The 13,829-nt window shown below is 53.7% G+C and overlaps 5 protein-coding genes across 5 annotated transcripts; 2 read left to right on the top strand and 3 right to left on the bottom strand.

The window, feature by feature from the left end:
• The first annotated feature begins 433 nt into the window (after window positions 1-433).
• On the top strand, window positions 434-2,709 carry C7974DRAFT_425349 (flavin-binding monooxygenase-like protein). The gene is made up of 3 exons (XM_046144474.1): window positions 434-988; window positions 1,076-1,394; window positions 1,442-2,709. The coding sequence occupies exons 1-3, from the start codon at window positions 698-700 to the stop codon at window positions 2,545-2,547; spliced, it is 1,716 nt and encodes a 571-aa protein (XP_045996512.1). The 5' UTR covers window positions 434-697; the 3' UTR covers window positions 2,548-2,709.
• Window positions 2,710-2,985: 276 nt separating this feature from the next.
• On the bottom strand, window positions 2,986-5,594 carry C7974DRAFT_396606 (uncharacterized protein). Its single transcript, XM_046142094.1, has 2 exons — window positions 4,631-5,594; window positions 2,986-4,578 (listed from the first exon to the last, which is right to left on the bottom strand). Exons 1-2 carry the CDS (start codon window positions 5,206-5,208, stop codon window positions 3,033-3,035), a joined length of 2,124 nt encoding a protein of 707 aa, XP_045996511.1. The 5' UTR covers window positions 5,209-5,594; the 3' UTR covers window positions 2,986-3,032.
• Window positions 5,595-5,666: 72 nt separating this feature from the next.
• C7974DRAFT_396605 (uncharacterized protein) lies at window positions 5,667-8,171 on the bottom strand. Its single transcript, XM_046142093.1, has 2 exons — window positions 7,405-8,171; window positions 5,667-7,356 (listed from the first exon to the last, which is right to left on the bottom strand). Exons 1-2 carry the CDS (start codon window positions 8,064-8,066, stop codon window positions 5,817-5,819), a joined length of 2,202 nt encoding a protein of 733 aa, XP_045996510.1. The 5' UTR covers window positions 8,067-8,171; the 3' UTR covers window positions 5,667-5,816.
• Window positions 8,172-9,105: 934 nt separating this feature from the next.
• Window positions 9,106-9,698, top strand: C7974DRAFT_377197 (uncharacterized protein; the record flags this gene model as incomplete). Its single annotated transcript, XM_046140336.1, has 2 exons — window positions 9,106-9,385; window positions 9,448-9,698. The coding sequence occupies 2 exons, from the start codon at window positions 9,106-9,108 to the stop codon at window positions 9,696-9,698; spliced, it is 531 nt and encodes a 176-aa protein (XP_045996509.1).
• A 166-nt stretch (window positions 9,699-9,864) lies between these two features.
• Window positions 9,865-11,323, bottom strand: C7974DRAFT_206301 (autophagocytosis protein). The gene is made up of 3 exons (XM_046136866.1): window positions 10,674-11,323; window positions 10,128-10,613; window positions 9,865-10,076 (listed from the first exon to the last, which is right to left on the bottom strand). The coding sequence occupies exons 1-3, from the start codon at window positions 11,195-11,197 to the stop codon at window positions 10,034-10,036; spliced, it is 1,053 nt and encodes a 350-aa protein (XP_045996508.1). The 5' UTR covers window positions 11,198-11,323; the 3' UTR covers window positions 9,865-10,033.
• Window positions 11,324-13,829: the final 2,506 nt, after the last annotated feature.

Here is a 13,829-nt window from a genome sequence, read left to right as displayed (position 1 = left end):
TGACTGAGCGTGCGTCATGCAGCATTGCACTTTGACGCATGTGCATGCCGTGAAGCGGAGCCTAGTGCCCTGGTAGCTGCGTCGCCACACCCACGACTTTTCTGCTGTGCGTTGGGTGGGCATACTGTAGAGTGCCGAGGAGGTGACTAGCTACAATAGTACGGGGAGTCGCGTGGTGTACTTCCTCCCTCGCACTGTCGATCTGTACTCGAGCGATTGGTGAGGAGACATACAGTCCAGTGCGCCCGTAGCTCGATCCCATAGCTCAACCCCAGCTTTACCTCGGGGTCCGCGCCAGGGGAGGGGAAGCGGACCCACTTGGCCCCTCGGCGGCGTGCGCTGTGCGACGTGACGGCGGGCTCGGGTGCGGGACTGCGTCGGGGGAAGGGCGAGCGGGGTGGAGGGGAGGGGGTGTTTAAGACGCGAGGTGCCTGCACAGCATTTTTTTGTTTGCTGTTCCTGTTGATCGGCTTTGGGGTGTGGTTGTGTGTTATCATCCTCGTCCACGGCCTCGTCCTCGTCTTCGACCTCGTGCTTGCAGAGCACGGCTGCCGCCCGTACTCTCGCGTGTACATCTACATCCCTGAGCCCTCGGGTTTTCATCTACACCCCGCCGCTCACAGGTCCTGACTTCCTCGCCCCGCTACCACACCACACAACACTACACCACACCCTTGCACCCCCCCCCCCCGACACCATGGGCGTCAAACTCACCCCCGACGCCCCCCGCACCAATGCAGACCACACGCGCGCCAGCGTCGCGATCATCGGCGCCGGCATCTCGGGGATCTGCATGGCGATCGACCTGCTCACACGCAACAGCTGCGCCGACTTTGTGATCCTGGAGCAGTCATCGGGGGTTGGCGGCACGTGGCTGGACAACAAGTACCCCGGGTGCTGCTGCGATGTGTGGTCGGTGCTGTATTCGTTTTCGTTTGCGCAGAATGCCGGGTGGACGCGGGCGTATCCGGGGCAGGAGGAGATTTTGGTATGTACCTTCCACTCCTAGGAACGCGTTGGAGACGGGTGGTGTGGTGTTGGTGTTGATGTTGATACTGATATTGATATTGAATAGGAGTATCTCCGCAATGTGGCCAGCAAGTACCAGCTCTACAAGTATATCCGCTTCAACAGCAAAGTGCAGGCGGCGACGTGGGACGATGCGGGCGGCGTGTGGAAAGTCGACGTCGGCGTCACGGGCAGCAAGGATAAGGAGTTCTCGCCGGGCTACGTGCTCGAGGCGGATTTCCTGGTCTCGGCGGTCGGCCAGCTGAATCAGCCGCGGTATCCCCAGATCGAGGGCTTGGAGTCGTTTGAAGGCAAGGTCGTGCATAGTGCGCGCTGGGACTGGAGCTATGATCTCCAGGGGAAGAGCGTGGGGATCATTGGGAATGGTGAGTGTGGTGTACACGATAGGAGATGTCCACTGACCACGGTGAAGGTGCGACGGCGGCCCAGATCATCCCGGAGATTCTGCCTGTGGTCAAGGACCTCACGGTGTATCAACGCTCGCCCAACTGGGTCATCCCGCGCGACGACGCCCCCGTGCCGGCCTGGCAGCGCACACTGTACAGCTGGGTCCCGCCGCTGCGCTGGCGCAAGCGCGCTGCCATGATGGACTTCCGCGAGTCGTTCCACGCCGCCGTGACCGACGGCTCGTCCGCATTCGCCGACCTCCTGCGCACACTCTGCGGCGACATGATGCGGCGCCAGATCCCCGACCGCCCCGACCTCTGGGAGAAACTGACCCCAACCTACAACCCAGGCTGCAAACGCGTCATCATCTCCGACGACTACTACCCGGCCCTCGCGTCGCCCAAAACCACCCTCGAAACCACCGCCATCGCACGCATCACCCCCACCGGCATCGAAATGCGCGACGGCACCCACCACGCCCACGACACCCTCGTCCTCGCCACCGGCTTCCACACCACCACCTTCCTGGCCCCGCTGCACATCACCGGCCCCCACGGCGTCCCCCTGCCGCCCACAGCCCCCGAAGCCCTCTACGGCACCTCGATCCCGGGACTCCCCAATCTCGCGCTCTTCTACGGCCCCAACACAAACCTGGGCCACAACTCCATCATCCTGATGATCGAGGCACAGTCGCGCTACATCAACGGCCTGGTGTCCGCGGTGCTGGACGCGCGCCGCCGCGGCACCAGACTCAGCCTTATGCCCAAAGCACCGCGCACCCGCGCGTTCAACGCCGACATGCAGGCCGCGCTGCAAGAAAGCAGTTTCGCGGATAAGGGGTGCGGGTCGTGGTATAAAGACGCCGAGGGCCGGGTCGTGAACAATTGGTCGGGCACGGTGGTCGAGTACCAGGAGTTGGTGAGCAGGGTGCGGTGGGATGAGTTTGAGACCGTGGAGGGGGCGTGTGCGAGTGGTGTTGTGTTTGGGGGCAGGGAGGAGACGAAGGTTGGGAGGGTCAGGGAGGAGACGGTGGTGAGTAACACGGCGTTGGCGGTGGGCGCGCTGGGGGCGGTGGCGGCGGGGGCGGCGTGGTGGGCGGGGTTGGGGCGAAGGGTGAGGTTTGGGAGGTGAGGTGAGGATGTTGGTGGAATGATGAACGTTGGGTTTGCTCTGGAGCCGTGTTTTCGCCGTGTTTCTGTTCGTGTGCAAGGCAAGAAGGGGAGGTACAGTTAGACGGTGACCGATACAGGGCATACTGCTGTACGAACAATGAATCTTAAATCGTGTTCAGATACAGTCTCTACTTTACTACATGTCGCTATCAGTGCTTGTCCAATGTACCGACCCTCATTTCATGGAGCCGAGCTGCTGTAGAGGCTACCATTGGCTGTACATGTTCGGTTTGGCAGACGTTACAATTCAGGAGTCATCATGCAGGGCAAATCACAGAGCTAGTTGCCTTTCGTACCATGGTACGCATCTCAATGCTTCGTGATGAGGAATCCGCATATCGTGATAAGCGTTATAGAAGATGCAGTAGCAACGCGAAACCTTCTGACGTCAATTATGGCGGAAAGTAAGACCCGTATCGGTTGATCAATACGACTATGGTAATTCTACTGCTGAGCCACGAGCCTCAGACAGTCCTTCTCATCCTGCTCGAACCGCACCAGCACCTTCCGCTGATTATCCTTACTATCCGACCTCAACAACCTCTGCGTCTCGTCGTCAAAGCCATGCAGCAGCGTCGGCAGCGCCGATTCCTTCCACACCGGTATGCGCAGGCGACTCGACTCGATGATGGTCAGAAGCACATACACGATGCCCGCGATAAGCATGGACACAGGATACGCCAGATACGCCCAGTCGACGTGTACGTGCAGCACCCATTTCTGCAGCTCTCCGCGGTGGCGGTCCGGGGACGAGTTGCGGATCTGGTTTGTCAGACTGCGGGCGACGTTGTCGAATGTGGCGGTCAGGTCGGTCGAGTTCCACAGCGCGTCCAGGACGGCGGGCTGCGAGGTGTCGTCCCACGGCATGCCCATCATGCCCCATGTATGATCGAACTTGAAGCCGTCGAGATCCAGATCGCTGTCTTTGAGTTTGAAGCCTTCCTGTAGATTTGCTTTTTGCGTGTAGTCGATGAGGAAATCGATAGCGCTGAAGATGAAGGCGTGGGATACGTTGAACTCGCGTCGGACGTGCGATGGGAGACCTTGAGACTGTTCCGGAGGGATGAGTAACTGGAGATCTGTTCGGTCGATGCGCGCATCATACAGGCTGCTGCCCGAGCCCTCGGCCCAGGCCTCAGCACCTGGGTCAAAGTTCCAGGCATTGGCGTCGGGGGTGTACGAATCTGGGGCTCTGTTTGCCCATGAATTCAGTACACGCTCCTTGACTACGCCGTTCTCGCTTGTCGACTCATAGGCGTTCGCACAAAGGTATAACGCGCATTCCGTGGCTGTTGGGCTCGCATCTTCCCATTTGATACTGGAATCAAGCCAATTGTGCGGGGCTCTCATGACCGTGAATGCCATTAAAAGCGTCTCCATGTCCTGGAATGCTACGGTCCCTTTCGCATCTACTGTAGTGTTTGCCGTCATGTAGGTGCGCTTGGCGGTGTAATTCACCCCAGGCGTCTGGCCGTCCTCAAGCAGGCCTACGTAATTTCTGATATTTGCGTATGGTGTCTCAAATTTGATGTAGCTGCCATTGTATCCGTTATAATTCGATGGGATGTTTGTCCCGTTTGGGCCGTAGAACGCTTTGCGATCCAGACGGCTCGAGATATCGTTGCAAATACTGCAGACAGCAGCTGACGTGAAAACTGGCCATGTGCAATTACCAGTGCTGCACTCGGCACCAATTGCATCGTTGCGGAAGTTCGAGGTGTTCTGGAATCCGCTCCAGACAGAGCTTATGAAGCCAAAATCAGCTCGGCTGCTAGCAGCTACATACACAAGTCCGGTTTTCATGTCTCGCACTGCAGCTCCGTGGGTCTGCTTTATGGTGCCACTATTAATTCTGAACGACTGTCCAATAGTCGCGTCGGCATTCGACGCAATGTCGTCCAGCTGACCATGGGTACTGATGACTGCTTGGAGGAAGGGATCGAAAGCTATGGCGCCGACGGTGACAAGCGCCCCTAATGCCGCCCAGTGTCTGCTTCAGTGTAAGCTGGAGTCAGGCAGTCAAATGCGCATAGAATGCTAACCTGGCGCGCAGCCACACAAATAGGCGTGTGCCCCCCCACGGCCCTCGACTGGCTTCATCAAACCTCTCCCAGGCTACGAGGCTGTCTGGTTTCCGCCGTAACCAATTCCACTTTTGCTGTCCAATACACGCGCTAAGCGCGAAGGCAAGGGTGGTCCGCGCTAGCGTACCAAGGGCAGCAACTACTGTATTGAGCGTGACAGCTAATTTCCATGAGGAGAGTGACCTCCCGTTCTCGCGATGTAGGAGAGCAACAATAGAGACAATAGCGCCAGTACTGATGGTTATGGCAAAGATTTCAAGAATCCAAGAACTGATAGGAGCGCGGGTTGAGGAAAGTTGTTCGGATGAGTTGCGCTTCGTGGACTCTGATTCGAGATGGCTTGGCTCGTATGCTGTGGAAGATCGTGTTGGCGATGAATATCCAGGGACGGATACCAGAGGTTGATGGGGCAATGGACCGTAGCTGTTTTCATTGTGTGGTTCATAGGGCTGTCTCGTTCCAGGATGCCATCGAGGAGCATCATGCTCGGGACTATTGTGAGGAATAGTATAGGGCAGACTGCTGTAAGACGTCATGGCGGTAGAGGTGGCCGCCGATGCTTAGATCGTATTGATCCCGGAAGAGCTATCAGACATCTTATACTGTGTAAGTAGAGCCCCGCACTTGTGCGCAACATAGCTGGACGACGTGTATACTTAGCCTTGCTGCGGATGCGGGGATTAGTCGTAGCGCGTCGCTTTCGATTGGTAGAAGCCTGCAATCCGGGCGCAGTTAGGCGTCAGCCTCACGCCTGGATTGTAAGCCTTGCCCACGTCTGTCATCACCGGAAGTGCCTCTCTGGCTGTCGCGTATACATCTTGGTGGCATTGGCTGTGATTGAAATAGCCACTATCGTCGTACATCATAACGACCATTGTCACGTATTGCAGAGCAGTACGTTTTATGATGGCGCATCTGTGAATGTGGGAGGGGGCTGGAGTTGCTTAGCTGCATGTTGTACTTCGCACTAGTGAGATCCCCGAAGTCACCACTACTACCTGATCAGTGCACGTGCTCGTATGCTATTTTGGTCTTGATCATCGAACTTGGTTCAGTCAACGCTCACTGCCTTGCATAAGAGTAAAACCTTCAGAACTATCACTACAGGTGTACTTGTGGCACCATCGAGTACGCCTCGTCAAGATCAGCGAACAATATCGCGCTCGGCTACAAGACGCAGACAGTCGCTCTTCTCGTCATATCCGAATCTCACAACCGTCTCATTGGCTTTCATGCCAGCTGCTTGTGATTGCGCATTTCGAAGCAAACTCTGCGTTTCGCTGTCCAGACCGTGCAGCAGACTTGGAAGAGCCGACTCCTTCCATGCCGGAAGATGTAGTCGCGTGGATTCAACGATCGTGAGCAGAACGTAGACAATCCCGAGAGCTATCATGGCAGCGGGGAAAGCCAGATATGCCCAGCGTACGCGAACATGAGTCTCCCACTTCTGCGTCGTTCCTTCCACTTGGTTGATGTGCGAGGCGTTGGTGGCTGTCTTGCGTACCTGGTTCGTCAGGCTCCGTGCGACGTGATCGAAGGTCTCAGTGAGATTTTGAGATGCCCATAATGCGTTGACCAAGGGTCCCATGCGACCATCCCATGATGGGAAAGCCATCATCTGCCCTGTGTCTTTGGCTCCGGCGGTAAAAGTCTTCATGAACTCTGAAATGGTCCTTATAAATGCGTAAGATACGTTAAACGTCCGTGGTTCGATTCCCTCGCTCTCGCCTTCAGGAACCAACAGTCGAAGGTCTGTTCGCACAATGTTTCGATCATAGAGTATGTCACCCTTTTCGGCTAGGAAAGCGTCGACTTCAGGGCCTGTTTCAAAGATAGACGAGTTTAAGCTAGCTTTATAGGACTCTTTATCCCTCACAGCCCACGAGCTTAATACGGTTTCTTTGAGTTTGCCATCTCGGATCTCGGTTTGATACTTGTTCACACACAAGTAAAGGGCACACTCCGTGGCTATGGGTTTGGAATTGTTCCACGCTACCTCACCCTGCATCCACTCCTCTGCTGCTCTCATGATGACGAAGGATACTATCATGGTCTGTAGGTCCTGGAAGCTTGTCGTCGCAAGTGCGTCCAATGTTGTATTCGCTGTCAGGAGTGTGGCTTCCTGTCCCGATCGTTTACCACCCTCTGGACTCTCATATTCTTGAGTATTGGCATTCACCAGATTGGCGTATGGTAGTAGGAAGTTGGTGACATTTCCAGTGAACATCACATTAGTTGGACCAGGAACGGTACTTGACTTGTTGCCAGCTCCTCTGCTCACAGATACTTGATCGGAAAGATCGTTACAAGTGCTGCACATGGCTGCGGAGGTATAAGGGGCCCACGTACAGTTGCCTGTTGTACAAACACTGCTAACAACTTGTTCGTCGCGGTACCACGAGCTATCGTTACGGAACCCGTTGTAGACTGCACTGATTATACCGAAGTCAGGCTGAGCGGACGAGTCTCCGTTCAGTGTCAAGGTCCCAGCCGACGTAGTCCATCTGCTCTGGGCGACAGTCGAGATCTCCACGATGGTTCCAGCGTCAATGACAAGAGCTTGGGGAACATGGGCCACGGCAATGTCATCATCCAACTGTCCCTGTATAGATATCACGGCCTGGAGGAAGGGATCAAAAGCCACGGTACCGATGATGACCAAAGCGCCGAGGGCCGCCCAGTGTCTATGTCATTGTCAGGCTATCTCGAAACATGAAAGTAGAGAAGCTTACCTAGCTCGTAGCCAGATGAAGAGTCGAGTTGCACCCCATGGCCCTCGACTCGCCTCGTCGAATCGCTCCCACGCAACAAGTTGATCAGATCTCATGCGAAGCCAATTCCACTTTTGCTGTCCCACGCAGGCACTCAATGCAAATGCTAGCGTGGTCCTGGCCAAAGTGCCGAGGGCGGCAATAACTGTATTCAGTGTTATAGCGAGCCTCCATTCTGTGAGACGTTTGCCGTCCTCGCGCCTTAAGACCAGAATTATCGCCAGCAGGGCACCGAGACTGACCGTTACAGCGAAGAGCTCAAATCCCCATGACAGAAGTGTTGCTCGTAAAGCTGGATTTGGTTTGGCTGACTCTGGATGCGTTAAACTTTGATCATGCTGAGAGGTCAGCGAGTTTACGGAGGCCACAGCTGTTTTTGTCGCCTTCGACCCTGGGTTTGTGATGCTCGACACCGGCGAATTCGATTCCGGTATATTGCCTTGATAAGATGTATAGCTGTTATCTTGTGCGAGATAAGGGCTCACGTATGGCGCAGGTGGCTGCGGTGTGAATCGTTCATATCGCTCTGGTACCTGCTGCTGGAACCTCCCGAGCTCGTATCGATCATTAGTTTGCCCCTCTCCCGCGGGCTGCACAGGCAGTCGGGTATACTGAGACGCCATGGATAGCGGGTCGATGTGATCTGAGTGCAAGCAGTGACGCCTGAAATGTGCAATGTTGATCAGTGGGCTGAGTCAGAATTTGGCCCCCAAGCAAGGCATCAGCCTCGTGCGGGGCTGCTTGTACCGTACGATCATTGGCCTGCGATCATCACTCGTGAAACCGCATGGCGCTGCGAGGCGGGTGACTGAAGTATCACATATGTACCTAAATAAGCCATCGCAGCGAGCTAACCTTGTTTAGAATCACGCCAAATGGCATTGACTCTTAGAAGAGTGGTAGCGCATACTTCTCCTACGATGGAGTTTTGTACATCATGATCTCGTGAAGTTGTATACATAGGTAATCTTCAATGGCACTTCGAGTCTGACGAAGTACTAGGAGAGTCTGAGAATTTGGTAGGCCCCGTTGGATGCGACGGGCCCTAAGACTCCTCTCTGTTGGCCCCAAGGTGGACTAGCGCTCTGAAAACTTACCCGACAACCCGTCCGCTGTCTAAATAGTACAACATGTATTGTGCTGAGATTCTTTCTCTGCACCTACTTACGGATCAGATATTCCAATGCAATAGAAAATGGTGTTGACATTCCGATGAGCGACCAGAAAGTTTCTCCAACAAGACAATGCACTTCTCAAGTATTCCTCTGTACATCGGAGAAGGTAAACCTGAAGCGGTACTCGAACAATACCTCAGTGCAGATGACAAGGCAATGAACTTTGACTGACAGGAAGGAGGATATTCAAAACGAAAATGTCGATGAGTAGAGCTCGACAGGTCTGGGGCGCTGTGCAGATGTAGGCGCTGAACCTCAGTTGTTTCCCACCGTGTGTATCATCCTGGCTTCTCCGAACAATCTTCGATTGCTTCTCTCTCCTGCTGGAGCGAAGGCGCCTTCTGAATGAGGTGGCAGGTACCTACTACTAGCGTGTTTACCTTAAGCCTTTCCCGGGTTTCCTTCAATCGTTCACCCTCGTTCACCCACTCAATCACATGCAACGACTCCTAAAGATTGCCAAACCTGTCTGCTCAAGCTGCTCAACATGCGGCCCTCAATCCTAGTCATTGCTCTTGCAGCCTCGGTGTCCGCCATCCACATCCGTCTGCACGCCGCTGCCGACTGCACAGGTGCATATCTCGAGTGCGACAATGTCGACCCGATTGTCTGCTGTACCGACAGCAGTGACTGGTGGTTAGCAGCTCGATTCTTTGCGATTCCTCGAGGTTGGACTCTCCGAACCGAGGTCTTCACCGGTCGTGACTGCGGAAAATTGCTGGAATCGTGGACTGCAACAAACAACCGAGATAAGTGCATGGGCGGTAGTGAGTACTCTCTCGGTGACCAACAGCTACGATAGTCGAGGCTGACTCAGATTGTGTCTTAGTGGCCACTCAAGGTAGTGCAGTTCAAGCGGGACTCTACCATTTCGCGTCAGTAAAGGGAGCTGTAGACGAACAATCTCCCGCAGAAACCGGCTGCACCCCTCAGAAGCCTAATGTTTTGGCTCTTGAAGATGGTCAGAGGTACAACATCTCCGGAATGAACGATAGTCAGCTCCAGCCGCTTCTTAAGCTTGCTGTCGGTGGTGCGGCAATTGACGGCATCCCAGCAATTTACGGTAGCTTCGTGATTTGAAGGAGGTCGTTTGTGGAGTCCGGATGTGTTGAGTGCGGCGCATATCATACGAGGGGCGTCCTCCAAGTACAACAAGGCCGTAGACTACCAGCTACCTACCATTGCGGATTACAAAGAGATTATGCAAGCTTCGATATGCTTTTGTGTTCCATGTGCACGTTGATCAGATGTGGCTAAAAGGAAGCAGATGTGGTATTTAGAAAGCAAGGGCAAGCGATTTGTGTGCCATCCTGAAAGCAGATGCGCCTAACATGCTGGTGAATTGTAAGGAAAAGCAGTGACGCCCGCAAACAAGGAAAATCGAGGTGTCGCGTTATTGATCCCGAGTTTAAGCCTTACACTCCCATTGTGAAGTCATGCTCTATACCGGGAGTCACACTGTCCAGTATTAGCATAGTTCGTTATCGATGAGAGTTTCTCAGCACTTACCTGGCCATGAACTTCAAGAAGACAACGAGGTACTGATCCACGCGAATCGCAACCTCGTCGTCTTGCTCCTCAAGTACTTCCCAATCATCCTTGACCTCCTCCCCACCCTTATTCTTCGCTTGCTCGGTGAGCTTGAGCAGTCTTGTGTCGTCGACGAGGGCCTCCATGCCGCTGTCGAGCTTACTTACTTCTTTGCCTGCCTTGAGTTTCGCAAGGCGAAGCTTTAAGGCAGCATCTGCGCGATCGAGAAGCACCTTCATCACTGACGAATGCTTGCAAGGGTGCACTGAAGCGGTCTTGAGAGCGTGCTCGAAGAACGGGAAATCCTCGATGGTCACTGTCTTGTCCTTGTAGTCACCAACGATATCCTCCATCATTTCCTGCGGCTTGAGTGGTACTGACGTCGAGCCGTATCCGGAGAGGTACAGGCGCGGCGTTCGGTAGTGTGCGGAGTATGTGATGTAGAGGGTGTACGTTCGTAGGGGACTTTGTCTTTGTTAGCCAGTAGTTCAGACAGGCCTTGATGTCCAACATGAGGTGACCTACGCTTGCGTGTTCGAGCCAGCCTGCGGATCTCTTATGATCGCCTCTTCGTCATCTTCATCGTCCTCCATGTCCGGAATGTCATCCTCCTCCTCTGCTGCCCCGAGATTGCCGCTTTCATCAACTGTCCTAACGTCGCGAACTTTGGCTTCTTGACTTGCCGCCATGCCACCAGTCCTCAGCCAGCCATCGTCGTCCGCGCCGCCTTCGCCTGCCGTGAAGCCGTCGCCCACTATAGTCTCATCCTGCCCGGCCTCTCCGGCGAAGTTGTCATCGAGACGGCGGTGGCATGGTACGCCGCGAGTAACTAGGAACTGCTTTCCCTCTGGCAAATACGGCGCGCGCTTTGCTGGCGAGGAAGCGTCCGCCCACTGCCAAGAGGGGAACTTGAAGACTAGAAAATCTCCGGCAAGGACGAACTCCTCTGGTGTAATCTGCCCAGTTTCACGGAATGTGGAGGTGTGGCTGATCGCGGCGGTGCGCTCCCGGAACGTGTCTATGTATGAGCGCACGAAGTTGTACGCCATAACGATATTTGCTGCGTGGATCTCGAGTTTGTATATGCAAGTGATCTAGGTTCGGTGTGCAGAGCTTCTGTGCTTCGAGATACTCGCAGTTGGTGGAGGGGGCAAGGCGGTGAATGGAGGGGCAGCTGCCTACGAGCACGCTCAATGAGGTTAGCGCCATAACTGTCACAGCCACCGTCTCCGAGCCGCCTGCACATGCCGCTGTCGAGGTCACGACGCCGTGCTCCGCGCCTTCTTGGTACAAGCTACACTATCACAAGCTCGAGGTCATCAACGCTGATCCGAACACTTGATCACGAGGTTTCTGAAGCATGGTCAGCAAAGACGTCACTTCTGTCACGGGACAATAAGACTCATCAACCACATGTCGGAGGTGGAATGTGTTCAGCCTTGAGCCCGTTGAAAACAGTAACAGCTTCGTAACCCGTAGACACTCGCAGCTATTGGCTCCGTCGTACTCAGACTCAACAAATATCATCCGGGGGTTATTACTACGCTTTCTACTGGCACACAAACCAATCGTCGTCCAAGCATTCGACGCAGGAACCGGGACTGCAAGATTGAGCGGGCCGGCAGATCATAGATCGCTGTCATGAACACTGTGCCTCCCGAATGCAACCTGTACTTGGCTCTAGGTGTGCGTTTGCCAACGATAGCATAGAGGTGGGTTACACGACCTGAAATGCCTTTCTAATTCCGCCTACCCCTCTTGCGGTTGCTTCGGCCCGTTGACATGGTACAGCTTGAACCAGAATGTAACGACGGCTTTCATACATTCATGTGTGATCTGCGGACATGAGCGTTCCATCCCCGAATCTCTTGACAGAAATAGCTCTAAGTACCGAGCATATGTCAAGATCAACGCCGGTTTTCAAGGTCATTTGGCAAAATATCTGTGCGCTAGTAGCCCTCCTTGGGCAACGGCATCTGATTCGGGCCTGTTCTTCAGGTCGGGACTCGGAGCATACATTTACGCGTCAACAATGCACCCAAGTAACAGGGTCCAAGGTGCTGGGTGCTCATGCGTCCAACTGTTTGAAGCATACATGCAGCGGACCATACCCTCTTCAGGATTGCTCTAGCAATTGGTGTAACAATTCGTCTCAATTGATCCTTTAGGCACACAGTTCTTAGAGCACCAGCTTATCTCGCCTGCAGCCGCGGAGTATCCAAAGAATCCGATGACAGCTTTGGTCAGTAAGCGAACATCTCACGAAAGATGCACGACTATTGCACCCTCCCGTCAAACGTCAACAAGGATGGTTGCCGACGCTAACTATTGTGAGATACAGTGAAGACAAGTCCGCGTCTATTCTCAATGAGTGGCGATCCCGCCCAACAGATGATAGTTCTGGAGCTTGCGTTCAATGAATAACTAATCGCTAGATGATATCTTGGCTATAACAACTCCATTTTGATGCAGAATCGAAAAGGCTTAAACATGACCGAATACCCACACGCTGTAGCACAATATTTAAGGGCCAATGAACAATTCTGAGCCCCGATAAAGTACGTGCGACCCACCATGGCCATGACGGTCAGACTAAATAAGGCGCTAAGGCACGATATTATGCACGACATGACGCGCTATAGGATGCTGTGTATAATACAGCCTCATACCGTACTGGTCTCTAGCACGTCCTGAAGAGGCAATACCTGTAACTTGAGATCTTGGTTTGTTTATGACTGCCAACAACACATGCACAGCATCACTATCGGAACCATCCGGATGAGATCCAACATCTACAGCGCATGACATATCGTCGGGGCGAACACCAGTGGAGCAAGTCTCGCGAAGTCGTACCATTCGGCTCGCTTCCACACAATCAAGATCGTGATGGACCCCTGGCGTTCCCGGTCCTTCACGTTCAGAATCCTATGAAAAGGACCAGAGGTCGTATAAATTCTCTTTTGATCCATTGTTGCTTGACTATCATATTCCTGGACACGATTGCCTATCAGTCTAGGCTGCTTGTTGATCATCAACATCAACACAGCTTCCATATATCCACTCTAGTTGCCTCGTCACTACATCAATATCGTCATTTGAACTGCCCCTTACTTCATCACTGTTAAATGGCGAACCCTAATCCTCACGTCAACACCGAGGGTACACAGCCACGCTGTGGGGGTCTTCATATAGGGGGTAGCACCGGTGCTAAAAATGACAAGGTGAGGATACAATGTGCAGTGGGACCGAGCTTCATTGATCAGTGCCTGTCGGCGCAGCTCTCAACTTCTTCGCGGTCATAGCCGGGTATCAACAAATGAACTCGTAACGGCTTTAGTCGGATCGAAATGGAAGCTGTACACTCTACCCATGGTCTTTCAATCCTTGGAGATTGGCATGGGTGACATTTGGTCGACCGGGTTCCGCCCTCAAAGCTGATTACGCAGTTGTTGTTTTCAACTTCTCTTGTTCAGTCTTCACCCAACTTACTGCATGGCAAAGGTGGTATCTGTGTACTTCATCGTATCTAGTCATTTCGCTTAGAAAGATCCATAGCGGAACACATAATTAATGCATGAAGTAGATGTTGAGATGCCCACGATAGCTGTACCCAATGAGCGAATTATCGCTTTCGCATTGTTTCATCTAACCATATTCCTTCCTAGCCCACTCAATCCAACT

The sequence above is a fragment of the Boeremia exigua genome (genome assembly GCF_020726555.1).
Source record: "Boeremia exigua strain MPI-SDFR-AT-0100 chromosome Unknown C7974scaffold_7, whole genome shotgun sequence".
Classification (NCBI taxonomy): Eukaryota; Fungi; Ascomycota; class Dothideomycetes; order Pleosporales; family Didymellaceae; genus Boeremia; species Boeremia exigua.
The sequence above is the reverse complement of the archived record's forward strand: the minus strand, read 5'-3'. Positions and strand labels throughout refer to the sequence as shown.

Coding starts and splice junctions, on each gene's coding strand:
- C7974DRAFT_396606 (XM_046142094.1), bottom strand. CDS start 5,208: ATGACGTCTTACAGCAGTCTGCCCTATACTATTCCTCACAATAGTCCC. Junction 4,579..4,630: donor TTTGTGTGGCTGCGCGCCAG/GTTAGCATTCTA, acceptor ACACTGAAGCAG/ACACTGGGCGGCATTAGGGG.
- C7974DRAFT_206301 (XM_046136866.1), bottom strand. CDS start 11,197: ATGGCGTACAACTTCGTGCGCTCATACATAGACACGTTCCGGGAGCGC. Junction 10,614..10,673: donor GCTGGCTCGAACACGCAAGC/GTAGGTCACCTC, acceptor ACAAAGACAAAG/TCCCCTACGAACGTACACCC. Junction 10,077..10,127: donor TTCTTGAAGTTCATGGCCAG/GTAAGTGCTGAG, acceptor AATACTGGACAG/TGTGACTCCCGGTATAGAGC.
- C7974DRAFT_396605 (XM_046142093.1), bottom strand. CDS start 8,066: ATGGCGTCTCAGTATACCCGACTGCCTGTGCAGCCCGCGGGAGAGGGG. Junction 7,357..7,404: donor TTCATCTGGCTACGAGCTAG/GTAAGCTTCTCT, acceptor ACAATGACATAG/ACACTGGGCGGCCCTCGGCG.
- C7974DRAFT_425349 (XM_046144474.1), top strand. CDS start 698: ATGGGCGTCAAACTCACCCCCGACGCCCCCCGCACCAATGCAGACCAC. Junction 989..1,075: donor CGGGGCAGGAGGAGATTTTG/GTATGTACCTTC, acceptor GATATTGAATAG/GAGTATCTCCGCAATGTGGC. Junction 1,395..1,441: donor CGTGGGGATCATTGGGAATG/GTGAGTGTGGTG, acceptor ACCACGGTGAAG/GTGCGACGGCGGCCCAGATC.